Genomic DNA, 17,507 nt, shown 5'->3' on the forward strand with positions numbered 1-17,507 from the left:
CCACGGCGAGGAAGTCGAAAAATTGGGTCGAGATCTTGGAACGACGACAAAAAACCTATCCACGGAGGGTCCAAGATTCACGTCAAACTCCAATACTTTGGCCGTCGAGGCGGATCGAAACTGGAACATGGGCGTCAAAAGCGCCAAGTTCCCTGGCGTGCCTTACACGTTTCTTCACACAGAGACAAGGCTGCAAGGTCTCTCTCTACCAAGGCGCCTCACGTTCCGGATAACTTCGTCCCAAGATTCCTCTCGCTGGCGGGGAAAAACTACGAGCCTCACAGATGCTGGGAGGATATTTTCGACGCGATAACCAATGCCAAACATTTGATCTACATAACCGGATGGTCTGTTTACACCGAGATCACTTTTGGTGAGAGACTCCAGGAGGCCTAAACCAGGAGGTGACATGACTCTCGGCGAGCTGCTCAGAAGAAAGCTAGCGAAGGCGTTAGGGTTCTGTTACTTGTGTGGGACGATAGAACATCGGTCGATGTGCTGAAGAAAGACGGGCTCATGGCTACTCACGATGAAGACACTGAGAACTACTTCAACGGGAGCGATGTTCACTGCGTGTTGTGTCCGCGTAACCCTGATGACGGTGGTAGCATTGTGCAGAACTTGCAAGTCTCCGCTATGTTCACGCATCATCAGAAGATCGTCGTCGTGGACAGCGAGGTCCCGAGCCAAGGAGGAGGGGCGGAGATGCGGAGGATCATGAGTTTCGTCGGTGGTATCGATCTATGCGATGGACGTTACGACACGCCTTTCCACTCCTTGTTCAGGACGTTGGACACGGTCCACCACGATGACTTCCACCAACCTAACTTCACCGGTGCTTCGATCACCAAAGGTGGTCCTAGGGAGCCTTGGCAGGACATCCACTCTCGTCTCGAAGGTCCTGTGGCTTGGGATGTATTGTTCAACTTCGAGCAGAGGTGGAGGAAGCAAGGTGGTAAAGACATTCTCGTTAAGTTGAGAGAGCTTAGTGACATTATCATCACACCTTCTCCTGTTATGTTCCAAGAGGATCATGACGTGTGGAACGTCCAGCTCTTTAGGTCTATAGACGGTGGAGCTGCTGCTGGGTTTCCCGAGTCGCCTGAAGTAGCTGCTGAAGCTGGTCTTGTTAGTGGGAAGGATAATGTGATTGACAGGAGTATCCAAGATGCTTACATACACGCCATAAGACGTGCTAAAGACTTCATCTATATCGAGAACCAGTACTTCCTTGGAAGCTCTTTTGCATGGGCTGCTGATGGTATCACACCTGAGGAGATCAATGCGCTGCATCTGATCCCTAAAGAGCTGTCTCTCAAGATCGTTGACAAGATCGAGAAAGGAGAGAAGTTTAGGGTTTATGTTGTGGTTCCTATGTGGCCTGAAGGTATCCCGGAGAGTGCATCGGTGCAAGCTATATTGGATTGGCAGAGGAGGACCTTGGAGATGATGTACAAGGATGTTACTCAGGCTCTCAGGGCGCAGGGGTTGGAGGAGGATCCTAGAAACTATCTGACGTTATTCTGCCTTGGAAACCGTGAGGTCAAGAAAGAAGGAGAGTATGAGCCTGCAGAGAGACCAGACCGTGACACGGACTATATGAGGGCCCAAGAAGCACGTCGCTTCATGATCTACGTCCATAGCAAAATGATGATCGGTAAGTTTACATACGCTCTTCAATAGACCTGGGCGTTTTTAACCTAAGTCCTAAACTCAAATCCAAACTGAAATATGATTTGAAACGTTACAAAAAATATTTGAAGGTAGCATAATAGCTAAGGTACTTTCGGGGTTTGGTACAACACGAACCGAAATACGAATTAGGATCCGAATATTAGTTAAATCTTTTAATATTTTAAGTGTATTTTAAGGTAATTTATATATTTTAAATGATTTTATAGGTTTTCCTAGTCTGCATACTGAATTTTGTTTTGTTATTTCAAATATTTTTAGTTAATTTTGTAGCTTGACAAGTTTTTATATCATATATTTTTGTTAGTTTTGCATTAGTTTTTTCTAGATTTTTGGACAATTTTAAACATGGATTAATAATCCGATCCAAAGAAATTCCAAAGAAACCGAACCAAACCCAATCAAAAAATTAATAAAACCCGAATGGGACTTGTGCATGGTACCGAAAATCCAAATCAATCAAACCCAAACACCCCAGCCTACTCTTCAGTTATAAAACCTGGAGAGTCTTTGTATATATATTTGCGTGTGTGTGACTCACTTGACCTATTTGCAGTTGATGATGAATACATTATCGTTGGGTCTGCTAACATCAACCAGAGGTCAATGGATGGTGCAAGAGACTCTGAGATAGCAATGGGAGGGTATCAACCACATCACTTGTCCCATAGACAACCAGCTCGTGGCCAAGTCCATGGCTTCCGTATGTCACTCTGGTACGAACACTTGGGAATGCTAGATGAGACCTTCCTAGATCCCTCAAGCTTGGAATGCATTGAGAAAGTTAACCGCATTGCTGAGAAGTACTGGGACTTTTACTCAAGCGAGTCGCTGGAACATGACCTTCCTGGCCACTTGCTGCGCTACCCGATTACTGTGGACAATGAAGGTAATATCAGTGAGCTTCCAGGGTTTGAGTTCTTCCCCGACACAAAGGCTCGTATCCTCGGAAACAAAGTAGACTACCTACCTCCAATCCTTACAACCTAAGTTCACTGTCTCTACATTGCTGCTGCAGTAGCTTTGAATAAATTGAGTGTCTCTCTCTCTATCTATCTACCTTGAGAACTAATAAGTTGGTGTGATGATATGCACTTTTGTACTCCTTTGGTTTTATATTCGTACAATGACATGGTGATGATGTAACTTTGTGGTCTTTATGTACCTTATTTATGTCTTATGTATCGTTCAACTTGTGAAACTTGTATTTGATCTTAGTTACACTTTCTGGTTGTAAGATAGATAACACCAAATAACTTTACTAGGAAACCTAAGACTTGTTCTCGGTTAGTTCTTTCTATATCCAGAAACTTCTTATTTTTAAAACATGTTGGAACATTATTGGTTTAATGTTACAGACATTAGCAAATGTATTGAGTTTTTGAAATAAATAGGATCATAAGACATGTGTACGAACCTCTCTATCCTCATCAACTTTAGATGGAATGCTAAGATTCATTCGATTTTGTCTGATAGATTTTTCTTTCGTCTGTTCAAAATAGGTCAAGTGGTTGACATCATCCAAGCTAATAGAACCTCACAATTAGTAAGTCGACAATGGTTCCAATAATTCTCGTTGCTACACTTGCCTTTTTCTGAATATATTTTTGTAAAAATATCCATCCAAATAATATTTATTAATTTAATGGATAATAATAGACAAACAAGATTATGAGTTGGATTTTTACATGTACATGTGATAATGTTTGAGTTTTTGTATACATAAGTGTGTTCATCCAAACCATATATGATATAACGGACAAGGGACAACAGTTAATAAACAAATTATACGTATGGGCGAGTAGAGACTATTAGAGCATCTTTAACATTGAAACTGTTTCAAGGTTTCTTAATTTTATTTATTTTATTTTTCTTTTGTCTGAAAAAAATAAATTAAAAATCGAACCAATCGTAGGTTATATGTTGGTGAGACCTACAAACAGTACAAAAACTCGTCTATAATCTATCTTTATTTCATTACTTTTATAATTGGTTTTTATGGGGTTTCCGGATTAAAAAACCTCCTAATAATTCGGGATAAATATGGTCTAAGCATAGATATAGGGGTCTTTAAAATACAAATTGTTTATTGACCAATGGCAATTTTATTATAACTAAAATCTATCTAATACTATTTTAATTTCCCCACTAGGATATTGTGAGTAGTAACAAAACACCAAAAGTCCAAAACGTACGTCGTCATCCTATTTTCCAACTTTTATATATTTTTATTCTATTTTCTATTAGATTTTCTCCTATAACTGATTTGTATAAGTATAGAAGAGAGACACGAGAAGAGAATCCTACCATATAATAATTTCAACAGTTGTTAAGTTACAACTCTCTGCAAAAAACACAGACACACGTCTCTCCCAAGTCTCAACAACCAATCATCGATCATCTCAGTTCAAATTCTCTTTATTGGGTGGGTATCTTCAAGTCCGTTGGTTAAAGAAACGTCATGCACATGTCTAATGGCACAGTCGCGATCGCAACCGCCATGGTTTTCTCAAGCACTGCTCTGTTTCTCGTGACGGCTCGTCAGTTCTATGGGAACCAAACCTCGAAGGTTCATGATCAGACTCCTCCACGAGTCCTCCGTTCTTGTCTATCTTCTTCAGGTACGTTCTTTTCTCAAGGGCCCGCCCGCAAGTTTCGTTTGATTTTTCCGAGAAAATAATGTTTTATTTTATTTTTTGGTTCTTGTGATGCAGAGGCAATGAAGAAACAGAGGAGTAAGAAGAAGAAAGTTAGGTTCGCGGAGAATGTGAGAGATACTAAAGGGAACGGTAACGAGTACCGGAGGAGGATGACAATGAGTGGGAGAAACGTACCGGAGCCAGTGACTAAACCGGGGAAGACCGGTTCAATTTGTGGAATATCCACTATGCCAGCGAACCGGATGGCTCTGTACCATGGGATTCTCAGAGACCGAGATCACAGAACTCAATGTTCGTATTGACTTTTTTTCTGGACCAAACAAGTCAATAGATTTAGGTTTGCAGATTGTGTAGTAGGCTTTGTTTTCTTCTTCTTTGATTCACACTTGTGGTGGTAGTATGTGGACTTCTTATTCTCTGCTTTTTTCTAATTACTTGTTATAAAATCAAAGTGACCATGTAAATAAGTAACTATAGAATTAATATTGATTGTGGTAAAACTTGTATTTGTTTGGCTAACTATAGAACATCTATAGTTAAATTCTTTTAATTAGTAAAAAAAAAATTAAGCCCAAATCGATTGTCACATGTCAAATTCAAAATAGATTTTAATCTATAGTTACAATTAAAAATAGTTACAGCCTAACTTATACAATCGAAAATATAATATTATATTATAAAATTGAGCACATATAAATATTTAATTTGTTAATATTGTATGTTTTAAATTTTAATTTTTATAAACTTATTCCGCGCAAGTCGCGAGTCATATATTAAAATCACAATGAGATTATATCCCAAACAGGACTGTTATATGTATTGACCATACCATCTTACCAATAAAATAAGAATCTTCCCTAGGCTAAAGATTAAAACTAAAACACAACATGCTAGTTCACACACATTTAGAAGTTGAAAAGCTAGAGGTCAAACAACCTATGAACCAAACTTTCTAAAATCCTCTTTTTTTGGGGAGCAACACTTTCTAAAATCCAAATAATTTATCTGATTAATATTCTAGTTGTTGGCAAAAAAAGATTAATATCCTAATTACATGTTTGACACTAATTATCTAACTAATTTTTTTTATTTAGAAACGCCGTACACGTATGCATTTTCTGAAAGGAATAAAACAATAAATAAGAGAAAATGGGGTCGAAATTCATCTGGGGGAGGAAAAATATGGCGACGGCTTTGTTCAACACCACCACACGCTCCTCTAACCTCTACCTCCACCACCACTCAATTCTCCCGCGGCTTCACTTTAGCCGTCGAAATATCTCCTTACAAGTGACTCCTCGCCGCTTACGCCGCATCGCCGTCGCTGGTGGCCCTCCACCTCCTCCGAGTCCTGATCCGCCTCCGCCTGAGAACTCCACTCAGCTCGAAGGTTCGATTCTTCTTTCCCATTTTATATGCTGCGTTCGAATTAGTTTTGTTCGACTTTTCTTTGGTCGGAAGATTCAGTTTTGTCGGATAATTTGATGCATATGTGGTTTACTTTAACTATAGAGTCTTTGTTATTGGTTGTGTCTAAAATCCATATGGAACTAATGTTCACATCTTGGAGTATAGATGTTCTTTTTTTATATGTTGTTGTTTTGAATAGATGTGTGTTTGTTCTGCAATTAAGTCCATATGCTATGTTGAATAGCTTTTTGGTGTGATTCATTAACAACAACTGAAAACACTACACCAAATGAAATTAAATTTTCTTAATTTATATTTTGATTTAGTTTTGCTTTGGATTAGGTCTTGTGGGAGCAGTGACAAGGGTTCAAGACCGGGTAAAGATCTTCCTCGCAGTGCTATTTTGGATGTCTCTCTTCTTCTGGGTTACAGTGACTGATGGTAGGGGTAAAGGGGGAAAAGGGAAGAAGGGCTCACGTTTCAAATAATCTTCACAAAAGTCTGGTGACTCCTCATCATCAATACTCTACGCTCTGTGCATATATATATATATATATATATATGTATGTTCGAGAGGTCATTCTCCCCCAAGTAAGCAGCTTTCTTGTAGGTCAGTTTTTTCAGATGCTAGTAGGATACAAATATACACATGATATATGGTGAGATGATGCTCTTGTGACATGTTATCTTTGTTCTTTGTTAATGCTATAGCATCAATCTAATATAGTTATCGTCCTTTTCGTTGCTCTGAAATGCGACATGATAGTAGTAATTTCTTCCATCAATTCAATTTCAAGTGATGCTTGATCAAATGCACCAAAGTCTTCTATAGTTCCTCACTTCTCTTATGAGTTGTTTCTAATAACCGAACCGGTTAAGCTTGTATCCCTTTAATTCAAGCTTAGGCTAATTATTAAAGGGCCAGTGAGATAGATTAATGGGCCATAAAGATGATATATATGGGCCTGAAAGTGTAGACTTCAAACCTCACGATTTATATTTTTCCGGACTAAATCGATAAATATTTCAAAACGGATGCAGAGAAGAATGAAATATATCAGAAGGAAAAAAAAAACGGATGCAGAGAAGAAGGTCGTTGAGTATTAAGGGGCACGTGCATTTCATGACCACCAAGTAGTGATTGATTACCCAAAAAATACGCATTTAATGCGAACATCCCGAGTCGACGACGTGCCCTTTAATTAGCACCCTTTACATTAAAGGCTTTATAACGTGTCGTCGCCGTGGAGCGTGCAATAATAAATCTAAAAGCGAAGAGAGAGAGAAAGCGATAGAGAGAGAAAGCGATTGAGATCTGTAAATCCGGCCGACGGCGAGGGCTTTCACAGCCGCCGTCGGTCCGGCCTTTGATCTACACCAACCTCCAGTCTCCGTAAGCTTCCGTAAGTCTCCGGCGTCGCTCCAATCTCGCGGTGGGCGTGCGGCTTTTGCTTCCGGCGTCGCATCCTTCAAGCGGTGGGCGTTCGGCTCCTGTCTCCGGCGTGGCTCCTTTCCGTTAAAGGAGAACGGCCGGCTCTAGCGTTTTGCGTCGTCTAGCCCTACTTAGTTAACGGCGGTTTGTTTTAGGGTTTTTATTTTCTTTTCGGTTTATAGATCTGTGTTGTTTGGGTTGTTCGATGGCTTTGGGTGGTTTGAGATCTCGAGAAACCCTCGATGAAGCTCTCCGCGAAAGTTCAGATGAAGCAAGTTGATTGTAGCTACGGCCTCCGGCGTTTTCAGCGAACAAGATCAGGCGTGCGCCGTCGAACAAGTGGTTCCGGCGCGGCGGTTTAACGGTGAGGCGTAGTGGTGTTGATCGGGATGGCGAGGGCGTGACGCGTGTCTCCGCGATGCGGGAGATCGAAACGCGTGGACGACTCGCCTCGATTATGTCGGTCGGAGTGTGGGTCTGGTTTGTTTGGGCCTAACTGCCACCTTGGTTTGCTTGTAATTTTGGGCCCATTTGTTTTTTTGGGCTTTCGGGATTTAGAGTTGTAATAGTTTCTGGGCCTATGGGCCTTTAATACAACTTTGACGGAAAAAAAAAAAAAAAAAAAAACGTGTCGTCGCCATACATCAAAAACGCACTATACCAATTCTAGAGATGGAAGACGTGGATGAATATCATTGGGTTGTTAGTTTTGAAATCTGTGTAACCAAAGTGACTTTATCATCATGCTCCTTTATTCGGTTCCGACAAGTCCTAAAGCTAATATGTTTATACAGAGAAAGAGAGAGAGAGCCAACTAACTACCAAACACAACAAAATCCCTAGTTTTCCAACCGTCTGTCTGTCTTCTCCGTGGTAACTCTCTTTTTCCTTTTTCCGACAATCAAACCCTTCTAGCTAGGTTGTCTCTTGTTATGTTCTGAGTTGTAATTGTTAAAACTTTTTGGTGTCCTTTTTGTGAATATATATTTTTTCTTTTCTGTTTTCTTTTTTTTTTCAGGGATTGCAAAAACAAAATGGGTACAGAGAGGAAAGTGTATCTGTGGAGCTACCAGCACCTTCTTCATGGAAGAAATTGGTTTGTTTCCTCTCTGATCATATTTTCTTTTGGCTTTATGAAAGAAGAAAAGCACTAGACTTTAATGTATAATGTTTAAAATGCAATTTACCAAATCAAGTAACTTTTCTTTTTTTTCTTTCTCTACAATTCTTACCCTTTAAAGATCTAGAGAAGATAGATTGTATGTAGCATTGATTGGATGATTCCTAAAGGTATAAACTTGTAAGAAAAAAGAAACACATTTTGATTCGTAAACCACCCTGTTTAAGCCACATTAGGGTCGTCTTTAGAAATGTAATCTTGTAAGTTTTTATGTCAAAGTTTGCTTCTTTTTTATGTTTTTGTAGTTTTTCCCGAACAAAGTGGGATCAGTGAAGAAAACAGAGATTGTGTTCGTTGCTCCAACGGGTGAGGAGATCAGTAACAGGAAGCAGCTGGATCAGTATCTCAAATCTCACCCTGGAAACCCATCCGTCACTGAGTTTGATTGGACCACTAGTGGGACGCCTAGGAGATCTGCAAGGATCAGTGATAAGAAGACTAAGTCGACTCCCTCACCAGACAAAGAGCCACCCAAGAAGCGAGGTCGGACTAAATCTTCAGGGTCAAAGAAAGATGGAGAAGAAGGTGAGAAACCAGAGGGAGGAGGAGTGGAGAACTCTCATGTCCAAGAAGAAGATACTGAGATGTCTGCTCTCAAGGGAACGAAAGAGAACGAGAATGTAACTGTTAAGGATGGCTCTGGTGACACAAAAGACGACGTGGTTACAGAGGAGACTCCTGATCCTGCTCCAGTTCAAGAAGCTGGTGGTGAGTCTATCAAGGAGCAAAAACATGATTTAGTTGGAGATATTAGTAAGGAGAGGGTGGAGTCTAAGACTGACAAAGAAGAGGAGACTGGCTCGGTTGAAAAAGAATGCAGAGATCAAGACTGCTGAAGCTAACACCGAGCAGAAGAAGGAAGCTGCAGGCCAAGGCTCAGCTGAGGCTGAGTCTGAAGCTAAGACCAGAAACCATGAGGGAAATGGTCTGACCTCAGAAGCTGAGGGGAAAGAGAAAGCAGCTGAAGCGGAAGCAACTGAGTAACTCTGCCCTGTTCCCCTTTTGTTAGAGCATGAAATGTAAGTCAGTTTGTTTATTTTCATGCTCTTTTTGTATCTAATTACATCGGTAAAAGATGAGATTATTAGGCTGAGCTGTGTACTATTTGAATGATTTCAGTATTATGACTATGCATGTTCTCTTTGTAGAGTGTTTAACTCTTTCTACTGCTGCAGCTGCGGCCCTTTAGTTTCTTTTCTTTTTTTACATTTTTAAGATATAACCAAGCTATATAAATAACATATTAATATGATCAGCGAAATGGTTGGTCTTATTAAGTAATTTTGATGTTGGTCCCAATTTTTTTTTTTTGGGATCAAATATGTTGGTCCCAGTTTAAATCAGAGAGTCAAGAGCAAAAAGGAAAAAAAAAGTTTTGCTTTGAAGGTAAAGTAAGAATCTAATGCAAAAGAAAGACACACAATGCTAGTTTTTCTTTATATCTTTAGATTCAGTCTCAAGTAGAATCTTTTCATGTTGCCTTCTAAACAACTTCCCTTGATTCCTTTCCTTTGCATGGTCCCGGTGACAAAGGTTTAGAATCTTACTATTAAAGGAACATCATAACACTACTATAAACTCTTCTTGTTCCCATTTTATGGACCACAAGAAAAAAAAAACAAATGAACCTGCTTTGTTTATAAAACATAATCATTTGAAACAAGTCTCAAATGCATTCCTCGGAGATGAATTATTCACGTACCGTTCGCTCTTCTTTCTTCCTCTTGCTTCTCTTTGTCTTGTCTTCACAAACGGCCGTGGCATTCATCGGAACATACGGTGTAAACTACGGTCGCATAGCCGACAACCTCCCATCTCCTGAATCAGTAGCGACTCTCCTTAAATCAGCAAAGATCAGAAACATACGTATCTACGACGCTGACCACTCCGTCCTCACGGCCTTCCGTAACACCGGGATAGAGATCATCGTTGGCCTAGGCAATGAGTTTCTCAAGGACATTAGCGTTGCGGAAGACCGAGCCATGACTTGGGTTAAAGAAAACGTCGAGCCTTTCATACGAGGTGGTACTAAAATCAGCGGTATAGCCGTGGGTAACGAGATTTTAGGTGGCACCACTATCGAGCTTTGGGAAGCTCTCTTACCCGCGGCCAAGAACGTTTACTACGCTCTTCGCCGTCTAGGACTTCATAATATGGTCGAGGTACATTAATCCAAACACATTGTTATCATAAATAGATAAACCAAATTAACTAAATAATTTTTCTTAAATTTATCGAACTTCCGACTGAAATTCAATTGGTTATAAATAGTTAACATTAAACTATATATATATATTAGTTTATTGTGACGATTTTGATTTTGGCTATATATGAATTAATATTAGGCTATATATATTAGTTAATGGTGACGACTTTCATCTATTAACACTTTGTGTATAGGTGTCGAGTCCACACTCAGAGGCGGTGTTTCAAGACTCGTATCCACCGTCGTCATGCACGTTCAGGAACGATGTGGCGCCGTTTATGAAGCCGTTGTTAACATTTTTCTGGCAAATTGGGTCGCCGTTCTACATTAACGCTTACCCGTTTCTAGCTTATAAATCTGATTCAAAGGAAATTGACCTTAACTACGCCATCTTCGAGCATACCAAAGGCATTTACGACCCCAAAACTAAGCTTCATTACGATAACATGTTCGATGCCATGGTCGATGCTTCTTATGCTGCTCTCGAAAAAGCTGGCTTTCCAAAAGTGTCGGTACGTATATACTTCTTATCACTATTCATTATCTATATGTATATTTATGTTTAGAGTTGCTTGAATGCCACGATTTCATGGGACTAACTATTTTCCATTACTATAAATCTTCTACTTCGAAAGTAAACACACTACCGTATAAACATAAACATGGCCGGATCAACACTTTTATGGCCCGAAGTCAAACATATTTGTTTAAAATTTTACATAATTTTCTATTTTAAATTTTTTATCAGTAATATTTTAAAAATGTTTCAATATATATATATATAAACACTCTTTATCTATTACTATACTGTGGACAAGGACTTGGATTTTGGGGCTGTCACACCGCTTGTCCCTTAAAGACACGCTATAAAAAGACTTTTGAACAAGATGATTAACGTAGGTAACGTTGTGAGTTCACTTACATTATGCGTAGGTCATTGTTTCGGAGACGGGGTGGGCATCAAAAGGCGACCCAGATGAAGCAGGAGCATCGGTGAAGAACGCGAAAACATATAATCGGAATCTTAAAAAACGTCTAAAGAAGAAAAAAGGCACACCGTACAGACCAAACATGCCGGTGAGAGCTTACGTGTTTGCTCTATTCAACGAGAATCTGAAACCGGGACCCACTTCCGAGAGAAACTTCGGACTATTTAAACCAGACGGTAGTATTGCCTACGACATTGGTTTCAAGGACTCAAAGACTCTTCTGCCACACGGTGTGGGTTTGGGACGTCCTTTAACGCTCTTGTTTCGGCTTGTGTTGTTATGTTTCTTCTTCTGCACCATTTGGTTTGAGGGTTGTGGTTTCCGAGGATTTCAAATTGACTGACCCTTTGGTTTATAGAAACGTATTAATATTTAACCCCGTAATTCTTGATTTGTTTGTGAATAATTGCTTCTTAAGTTTTAAGCGTTAACTGTTATCATAAGAACTTCTTGTTTTTATCTATGTGTTTCTATTGGAATGTATGTTTTAGAAACTTGAAATGAAAGTTTTCTTTATACAATCTCTTTATATACGTCATACGAAATTTCGTAAAGTTACAAACACAAGAAGATAAGATTTTAATCTAACTACAGAGAACGTTTTGTTTTGTTTATTTATTTGTGTATTTGTTTATGTAATTTATGTAAAAATATTGTATATATTAGACCAAAAAAATATTGTATATATCGAATATTTGATGAATGTCAATATTTTGTATCTTATAAAATAAAGTTACATTCAAATCTAATATCTCGATTATTTTACACCAATTCAAGATGTTTTTAGATTTATACATTAATTATGCGCCAAAGGGGATCATGTAGTCCTTATATTAATGCACTAAAGTAGAAATGTATCAACGAAGCAGCAAATATTTCCAGCAAATCTTTAGACATTTTCCATAATCTTGAATTAGACTAGTAGAATTATCAACAAATTGTTAATACTCTTAATACACCATTAACGTGTTTCTGTATGAAAAACTTATTATAAATTTGAAATCTCATACTCCTAATCTCTATTTTTCTTTGGTCTTCTCAAGGCCATAGTGGAAATACAAAGTGAATAACATGCCGGTACAAAACGTACCTCCCAACAAAGAGAAAAACCAAACAAAAGTTTGCGTGAACGTAGCTCTCAAATCTCATATTCATCGTTTTCGTATGAGTGTTTGTAGCCCAAACAACCTTCCTTTCACAAGTTTCATAATATCTCTTATATAATCCATCTCTCTAAGCCTCTCAAAACGTTCTTCTCCGTTAAATCTAACGGCCATGTCAACTACAACCATCGCCCCTCTCCGTCGTAGTTCTAACTCTCTCAACGGATATCACACTAACGCCGTTGCCTTTGACGGAACCGTCGAGTCAGTAAGTACTAGCCAAATGGAGGACATTGTTGCAGTAACCGACGACGGCTACGCCAACCCCAGCGGAGACAGAGGAAGAAGCAAGGTGTCGTTTATGACGTGGAGGATGTGCAACCCTGTCCACGTGGTGAGAGTCCATTGGGTACCGTGTTTGTTAGCGGTAGGAGTTCTGTTCTTCACGGGAGTAGAGGAGTACATGCTCCAGATGATTCCGCCGAGTTCTGAGCCGTTCGATATTGGTTTTGTGGCCACGCGCTCTCTGTATCGCCTCTTGGCATCTTCACCTGAACTAAATACCGTTTTAGCCGCTCTAAACACGGTATGTCGTAAAAGACACTTAGGTTAAATATATGTTTAATGAGTGTCCTCACTTGCATGCCTCACCTAATTCTAACAAATGACATTTTGTTTGTTTGCTTCTTTATAATGAAGTAGCACAATATAAATATACTAAATTGTTAAACATAAGTTCTTGAATTGCTAAAAACCAAAATTTTCTTAAATCTTTTACTAAATTGTCTATAGTCCCAAAATGATTTTAGATCCGTCTATCCTGACCCCATGCAAAATAATGAGATTTGTTAATTGTACCTAACATGGTGGTTTTAACTATTTAAAATTTTGAGGACGTGGTGACAGGTGTTCGTAGGGATGCAAACGACGTATATTGTATGGACTTGGTTAATGGAAGGACGACCAAGAGCGACCATCTCGGCGTGCTTCATGTTTACTTGTCGTGGCATTCTTGGTTACTCTACTCAGCTCCCTCTTCCTCAGGTTCCAATCAACATTAATCTATCTCTCCTTACATACATTATAGCAATTTTTATAAAATATAGTTTTGATGTTCTACCAATTTATTTCTTCTCTTTTTTTTGTGATGTAACATCAACACATGATTTAATTTATGTATCGTCTTGTTATACTATATAATAGCATGTTCAAGTAAACAACCACCGGTCTAAGTTTAATTAGCTCCAAAGCGTTAATAAGATATATATATATATATATATATATATATATATATATAATCTTGGAAATTATTCAACTTTTTTCCCTAACAGGATTTTCTAGGATCAGGGGTAGATTTTCCGGTGGGAAACGTCTCGTTCTTCCTCTTTTATTCGGGTCATGTCGCCGGGTCAATGATAGCATCCTTGGACATGAGGAGAATGCAGAGGTTGAGACTAGCCATACTTTTTGACATCCTCAACGTATTACAATCGATCAGGCTTCTCGGGACCAGAGGACAATACACCATCGATCTCGCTGTCGGAGTTGGTGCTGGGATTCTATTTGACTCACTGGCCGGAAAATATGAAGATATGATGAGCAAGAGACACAATGTAGGCAATGGTTTTAGTTTGATTTCGACTCGATAGTTAATTAATTTTTGTTTTCTTTTTAAAATGTTTTTAGCCTGGACATATTTAATTTAGTTGAAGTTTGTTTCAAATAGCTCTAATTGAACACGGACCTAACTAAATGTGTACGTTATTGTGAAGTACCATAGATGTTTCGTATTGTCTTGATACAACTATTTCACAGAATTCAAATTAATCATCGGTTGAGCCTGATGTATTATTTTAGAGCTTGTTAATACGGTAGCTTTTTTTTTTTTTTTTTTTGAAACACAAACTTACTTTCATTCATACTTAATCTTCTGCAATACAATAGAAAGAGGGAATTATCCATCCTCTTTGATAGTAAACATAAACTAGAACAGATAAATTAACTAAGCAGGATAGGTCTTCAATCGAAGATGACAGCGAATTCAAAACGAAGTTTGAATGCGTCGAAAAAGCTTTCACGACAAAGTCGTACAGCATGAAAATAGTCACATGTGACGTTAAGGTCCAGAACTCATCAACGAGAACCACCGAAGTGATTTCGATTGCATCTTCAGGTCCCGTGGAGACCGCTACACAAGAATACAAACCGATGAGGAAACTGAAGCAGACACTCGGCATTGTTGCCAAAGAAACATCTCTTTCCATGGAAAAAGAATATGGTGACGAGATTTTTCTCTCCAAATGAGGAAGAAACTCGAAATAGGACTGATCCCAATGAACCCATCGGTAAAGGCTTCACACAAGCAGAATACAATATCATTTGCACAAAAAGGAGTCCGGTGAATCCACCAGAAAACCTTAGCATCCTATGCAAAACCTCACTCAAATAATCTCTGCTCACTAACTTAAGCTCTAACAGCTTTCGGTACAGATCTGAAGCCTTGGTCAACAGTGGAACCCCACTTACACATGGCTGTAGAGTACCAAGATCCAAAAGAGAGGAGAGCAGTTGCAATATGGAACGACGACCGAGCACTAGGAGCGGCGGAGGCTGTATGGATGGTGGACGGATTGGTCGGAGAGACATTGATCTGGAGAAGCTGCGGCATGGATGTGGAGCACATGGTTTGAAGCTGATAAGCACGGCGGAGCGGTGGGGAACTCCCCAGAAAGTCACAGAGTCGGTGGTCAAGGCTCTGAACGGAAACACGAACCTCCTCTTCTCACGGGGAAAGACAGTCTCAAAAGAGATTCGTCGTCGCGAGGGCCACCGAGGAGGGAGACGTCGAAGGATAGCGCAATAGAACGAGCAGACGATGGTGAAGAACAAGAGCTGAACAAGAGATCCCGACGCCGGCAGCCATAGGCCTCACCGCGTCGAGGAAGATGGTGGTTGACGGCGCCTCGATTCTCGAAACCCGAGAGAGAAAATTAGGGCGAACCAGGTTAGCTAATACGGTAGCTAATAATATAAAAAATAACAAGTGACACTTATCGTATTCAACTAACATGCACATGTATATATATTTTCATATACTGATATTAACATATCTATATTTGTATTTTCATGAATAATGATTAATTCTATTAATTAGAATCAAAGGTGAATTCTACATAAAATTTAGAGTGTGAAGAGATGGATAACTTAGGTTATTTAACTTTCCAAAATTCACCATTTTTGATAAATAAATAAACATGAGAGAAAGAATTAGGATCAGAAAACAATGAGTTTTTGACGTAATTCACATTCGATGGTTCTTGAAAAGGAAGAAGAATTTTTAATTTTTTATTTGAGGATGAATTATGATTGTTCATACCCATTGATAAAAAAAGTTTTAATCATTTAGTGTCATTTTAGTAAAAATGGCTTTGTTTATGTAAGTTTAAAGACATTAAAGTTTAATAGTTAAAGTTTAAAAACGTAAAATTTTAGTTGGAGATTTTTTATCGATTTAAAAATAGTTAGAAATTTAAATATAAACATCTTGTGTTGTTTCTGTAATTATATAAAATATCCATTTATTGTAAATATCTTGTGTTTTAGTTGAGATTTTTTATCAAATTTAAACATAGTTGGAGGTTTAAATTAATTAAAACCTTTGTTTTTATATTAAAGGTATATATCGATCTCTCTGCAAAAGATTGTATATGACAGACTGATTATGAACTCTAAATATAGTATATAGTTACATTCAATACAGAAGAAACAAAATATTCATGTTCTGTTAGGCCAAGGTGTCCACGGCAACTCTAGGTACTCAACTGGTTTGAGTTTGGGAAACACGGTTTGAAATCCCATTCAAGGCCTCTAAACACGATCCCTTTAGGTGTAGCTACGTGAGCACATGAAGACTTAGGACACATCTCTGCGTCGAGATAAGTGTTTTCGATCACGAGTGTTGCGGTTCCTAGGACTGACCGGACATTGCAAATGTGAATAGCAGGTATCTTGTTTTCACCTTTTATGAGAATGATTGGGAATGAAAACTGCATTCCTGGTTTTTTAGATCGGTGCCAACCGTAGTCTTTTCGTTTAGACTGGCATCTGTAGACAATCTCTGGGCGGATTAGCCCGGTCATTGCGTTACGGATTGTTACGTTCATGTTTACGTAGTCTGGTTCCTTGAGAGCCACGGTGTTGGAAGAGACCATGATAGCCTGTACAAGAAGGCACCATAGAGCTAGGGTTTGAAAATGTTATTCTTAACATCCATCTTTTTTTTCCTGTAATTGATCATTTCGTTAGTCTCTCTCGTAAATATATGATAAGTTCCATGGGGTTACCTGAAACCGAAGCTGTTAAACTTTCCTTTTGTTTTTATTTGGAAACATAACAAACAAACAAACAAAAACAAAAGAAAAACGATTTTTTTTTCTCTGTGACAAACAAACAAATGGTTACATATGCTAAAAATTAATATTTAGTTTTTGATCATCAAATCTTAACAAAACTGCAAATGCTTAAACCTGTCTCGTATTATGTTTTATTCCTGTTCTCTATCTTTTTATGGGCCTATATTAAAGCAATGTCGTCCTAGACAAGACATGTTCATCGCGTTTTCAAAGTTTAGGTAATTCATTTACAGTTCCACAATGAATAAGCACGGAACTTGGTGATGAATCATGTAGGGTAGCCATGGTAATTAGGGTCGAGGCCCTCAGCCAAAATTCCGTGCCACCCTAAAAATTACCAGGTTGGGTTTAGTTTTATAAGTCTACAAAATTAGATCTTTCGGACTAAATTCATTTAGATTTCGGATATTTGGGTCTAAGCCC

General features: G+C 38.8%; 7 protein-coding genes across 8 annotated transcripts; 6 read left to right on the forward strand and 1 right to left on the reverse strand.

The window, feature by feature from the left end:
- The first annotated feature begins 252 nt into the window (after window positions 1–252).
- On the forward strand, window positions 253–2,917 carry LOC108811994 (phospholipase D alpha 2). Its single transcript, XM_056999790.1, has 2 exons — window positions 253–1,657; window positions 2,249–2,917. Exons 1-2 carry the CDS (start codon window positions 517–519, stop codon window positions 2,680–2,682), a joined length of 1,575 nt encoding a protein of 524 aa, XP_056855770.1. The 5' UTR covers window positions 253–516; the 3' UTR covers window positions 2,683–2,917.
- A 1,069-nt stretch (window positions 2,918–3,986) lies between these two features.
- Window positions 3,987–4,915, forward strand: LOC108811921 (uncharacterized). The gene is made up of 2 exons (XM_018584034.2): window positions 3,987–4,313; window positions 4,407–4,915. Exons 1-2 carry the CDS (start codon window positions 4,154–4,156, stop codon window positions 4,652–4,654), a joined length of 408 nt encoding a protein of 135 aa, XP_018439536.1. The 5' UTR covers window positions 3,987–4,153; the 3' UTR covers window positions 4,655–4,915.
- A 566-nt stretch (window positions 4,916–5,481) lies between these two features.
- LOC108807202 (uncharacterized) lies at window positions 5,482–6,497 on the forward strand. 2 transcript variants are annotated; one of them, XM_056999789.1, is made up of 2 exons: window positions 5,482–5,742; window positions 6,089–6,228. In XM_056999789.1, exons 1-2 carry the CDS (start codon window positions 5,502–5,504, stop codon window positions 6,199–6,201), a joined length of 354 nt encoding a protein of 117 aa, XP_056855769.1. In that variant the 5' UTR covers window positions 5,482–5,501; the 3' UTR covers window positions 6,202–6,228. The 2 variants fall into 2 exon arrangements, with proteins under 2 accessions (XP_056855769.1, XP_018434959.1); XM_018579457.2 differs by having other exon boundaries at window positions 5,494–5,742; window positions 6,105–6,497.
- A 1,369-nt stretch (window positions 6,498–7,866) lies between these two features.
- Window positions 7,867–9,526, forward strand: LOC108807201 (methyl-CpG-binding domain-containing protein 11). The gene is given in 4 exon segments (XM_056999792.1): window positions 7,867–7,896; window positions 8,213–8,290; window positions 8,620–9,185; window positions 9,187–9,526. Coding segments are annotated over 4 exon segments (846 nt in total). The 3' UTR covers window positions 9,359–9,526.
- Window positions 9,527–9,967: 441 nt separating this feature from the next.
- LOC108807186 (glucan endo-1,3-beta-glucosidase 14) lies at window positions 9,968–12,090 on the forward strand. Its single transcript, XM_018579443.2, is given in 4 exon segments — window positions 9,968–10,536; window positions 10,775–11,092; window positions 11,514–11,769; window positions 11,772–12,090. Coding segments are annotated over 4 exon segments (1,173 nt in total). The 5' UTR covers window positions 9,968–10,044; the 3' UTR covers window positions 11,879–12,090.
- Window positions 12,091–12,651: 561 nt separating this feature from the next.
- LOC108811919 (phosphatidylcholine:diacylglycerol cholinephosphotransferase 1-like) lies at window positions 12,652–14,357 on the forward strand. The gene is made up of 3 exons (XM_018584033.2): window positions 12,652–13,258; window positions 13,579–13,716; window positions 14,004–14,357. Exons 1-3 carry the CDS (start codon window positions 12,845–12,847, stop codon window positions 14,319–14,321), a joined length of 870 nt encoding a protein of 289 aa, XP_018439535.1. The 5' UTR covers window positions 12,652–12,844; the 3' UTR covers window positions 14,322–14,357.
- A 2,124-nt stretch (window positions 14,358–16,481) lies between these two features.
- LOC130505195 (uncharacterized) lies at window positions 16,482–16,883 on the reverse strand. Its single transcript, XM_056999791.1, has one exon. It carries the CDS (start codon window positions 16,881–16,883, stop codon window positions 16,482–16,484), a length of 402 nt encoding a protein of 133 aa, XP_056855771.1.
- Between the last annotated feature and the right edge of the window lie 624 nt (window positions 16,884–17,507).

This window comes from Raphanus sativus, unplaced genomic scaffold (assembly GCF_000801105.2).
Source record: "Raphanus sativus cultivar WK10039 unplaced genomic scaffold, ASM80110v3 Scaffold2080, whole genome shotgun sequence".
NCBI lineage: Eukaryota > Viridiplantae > Streptophyta > Magnoliopsida > Brassicales > Brassicaceae > Raphanus > Raphanus sativus.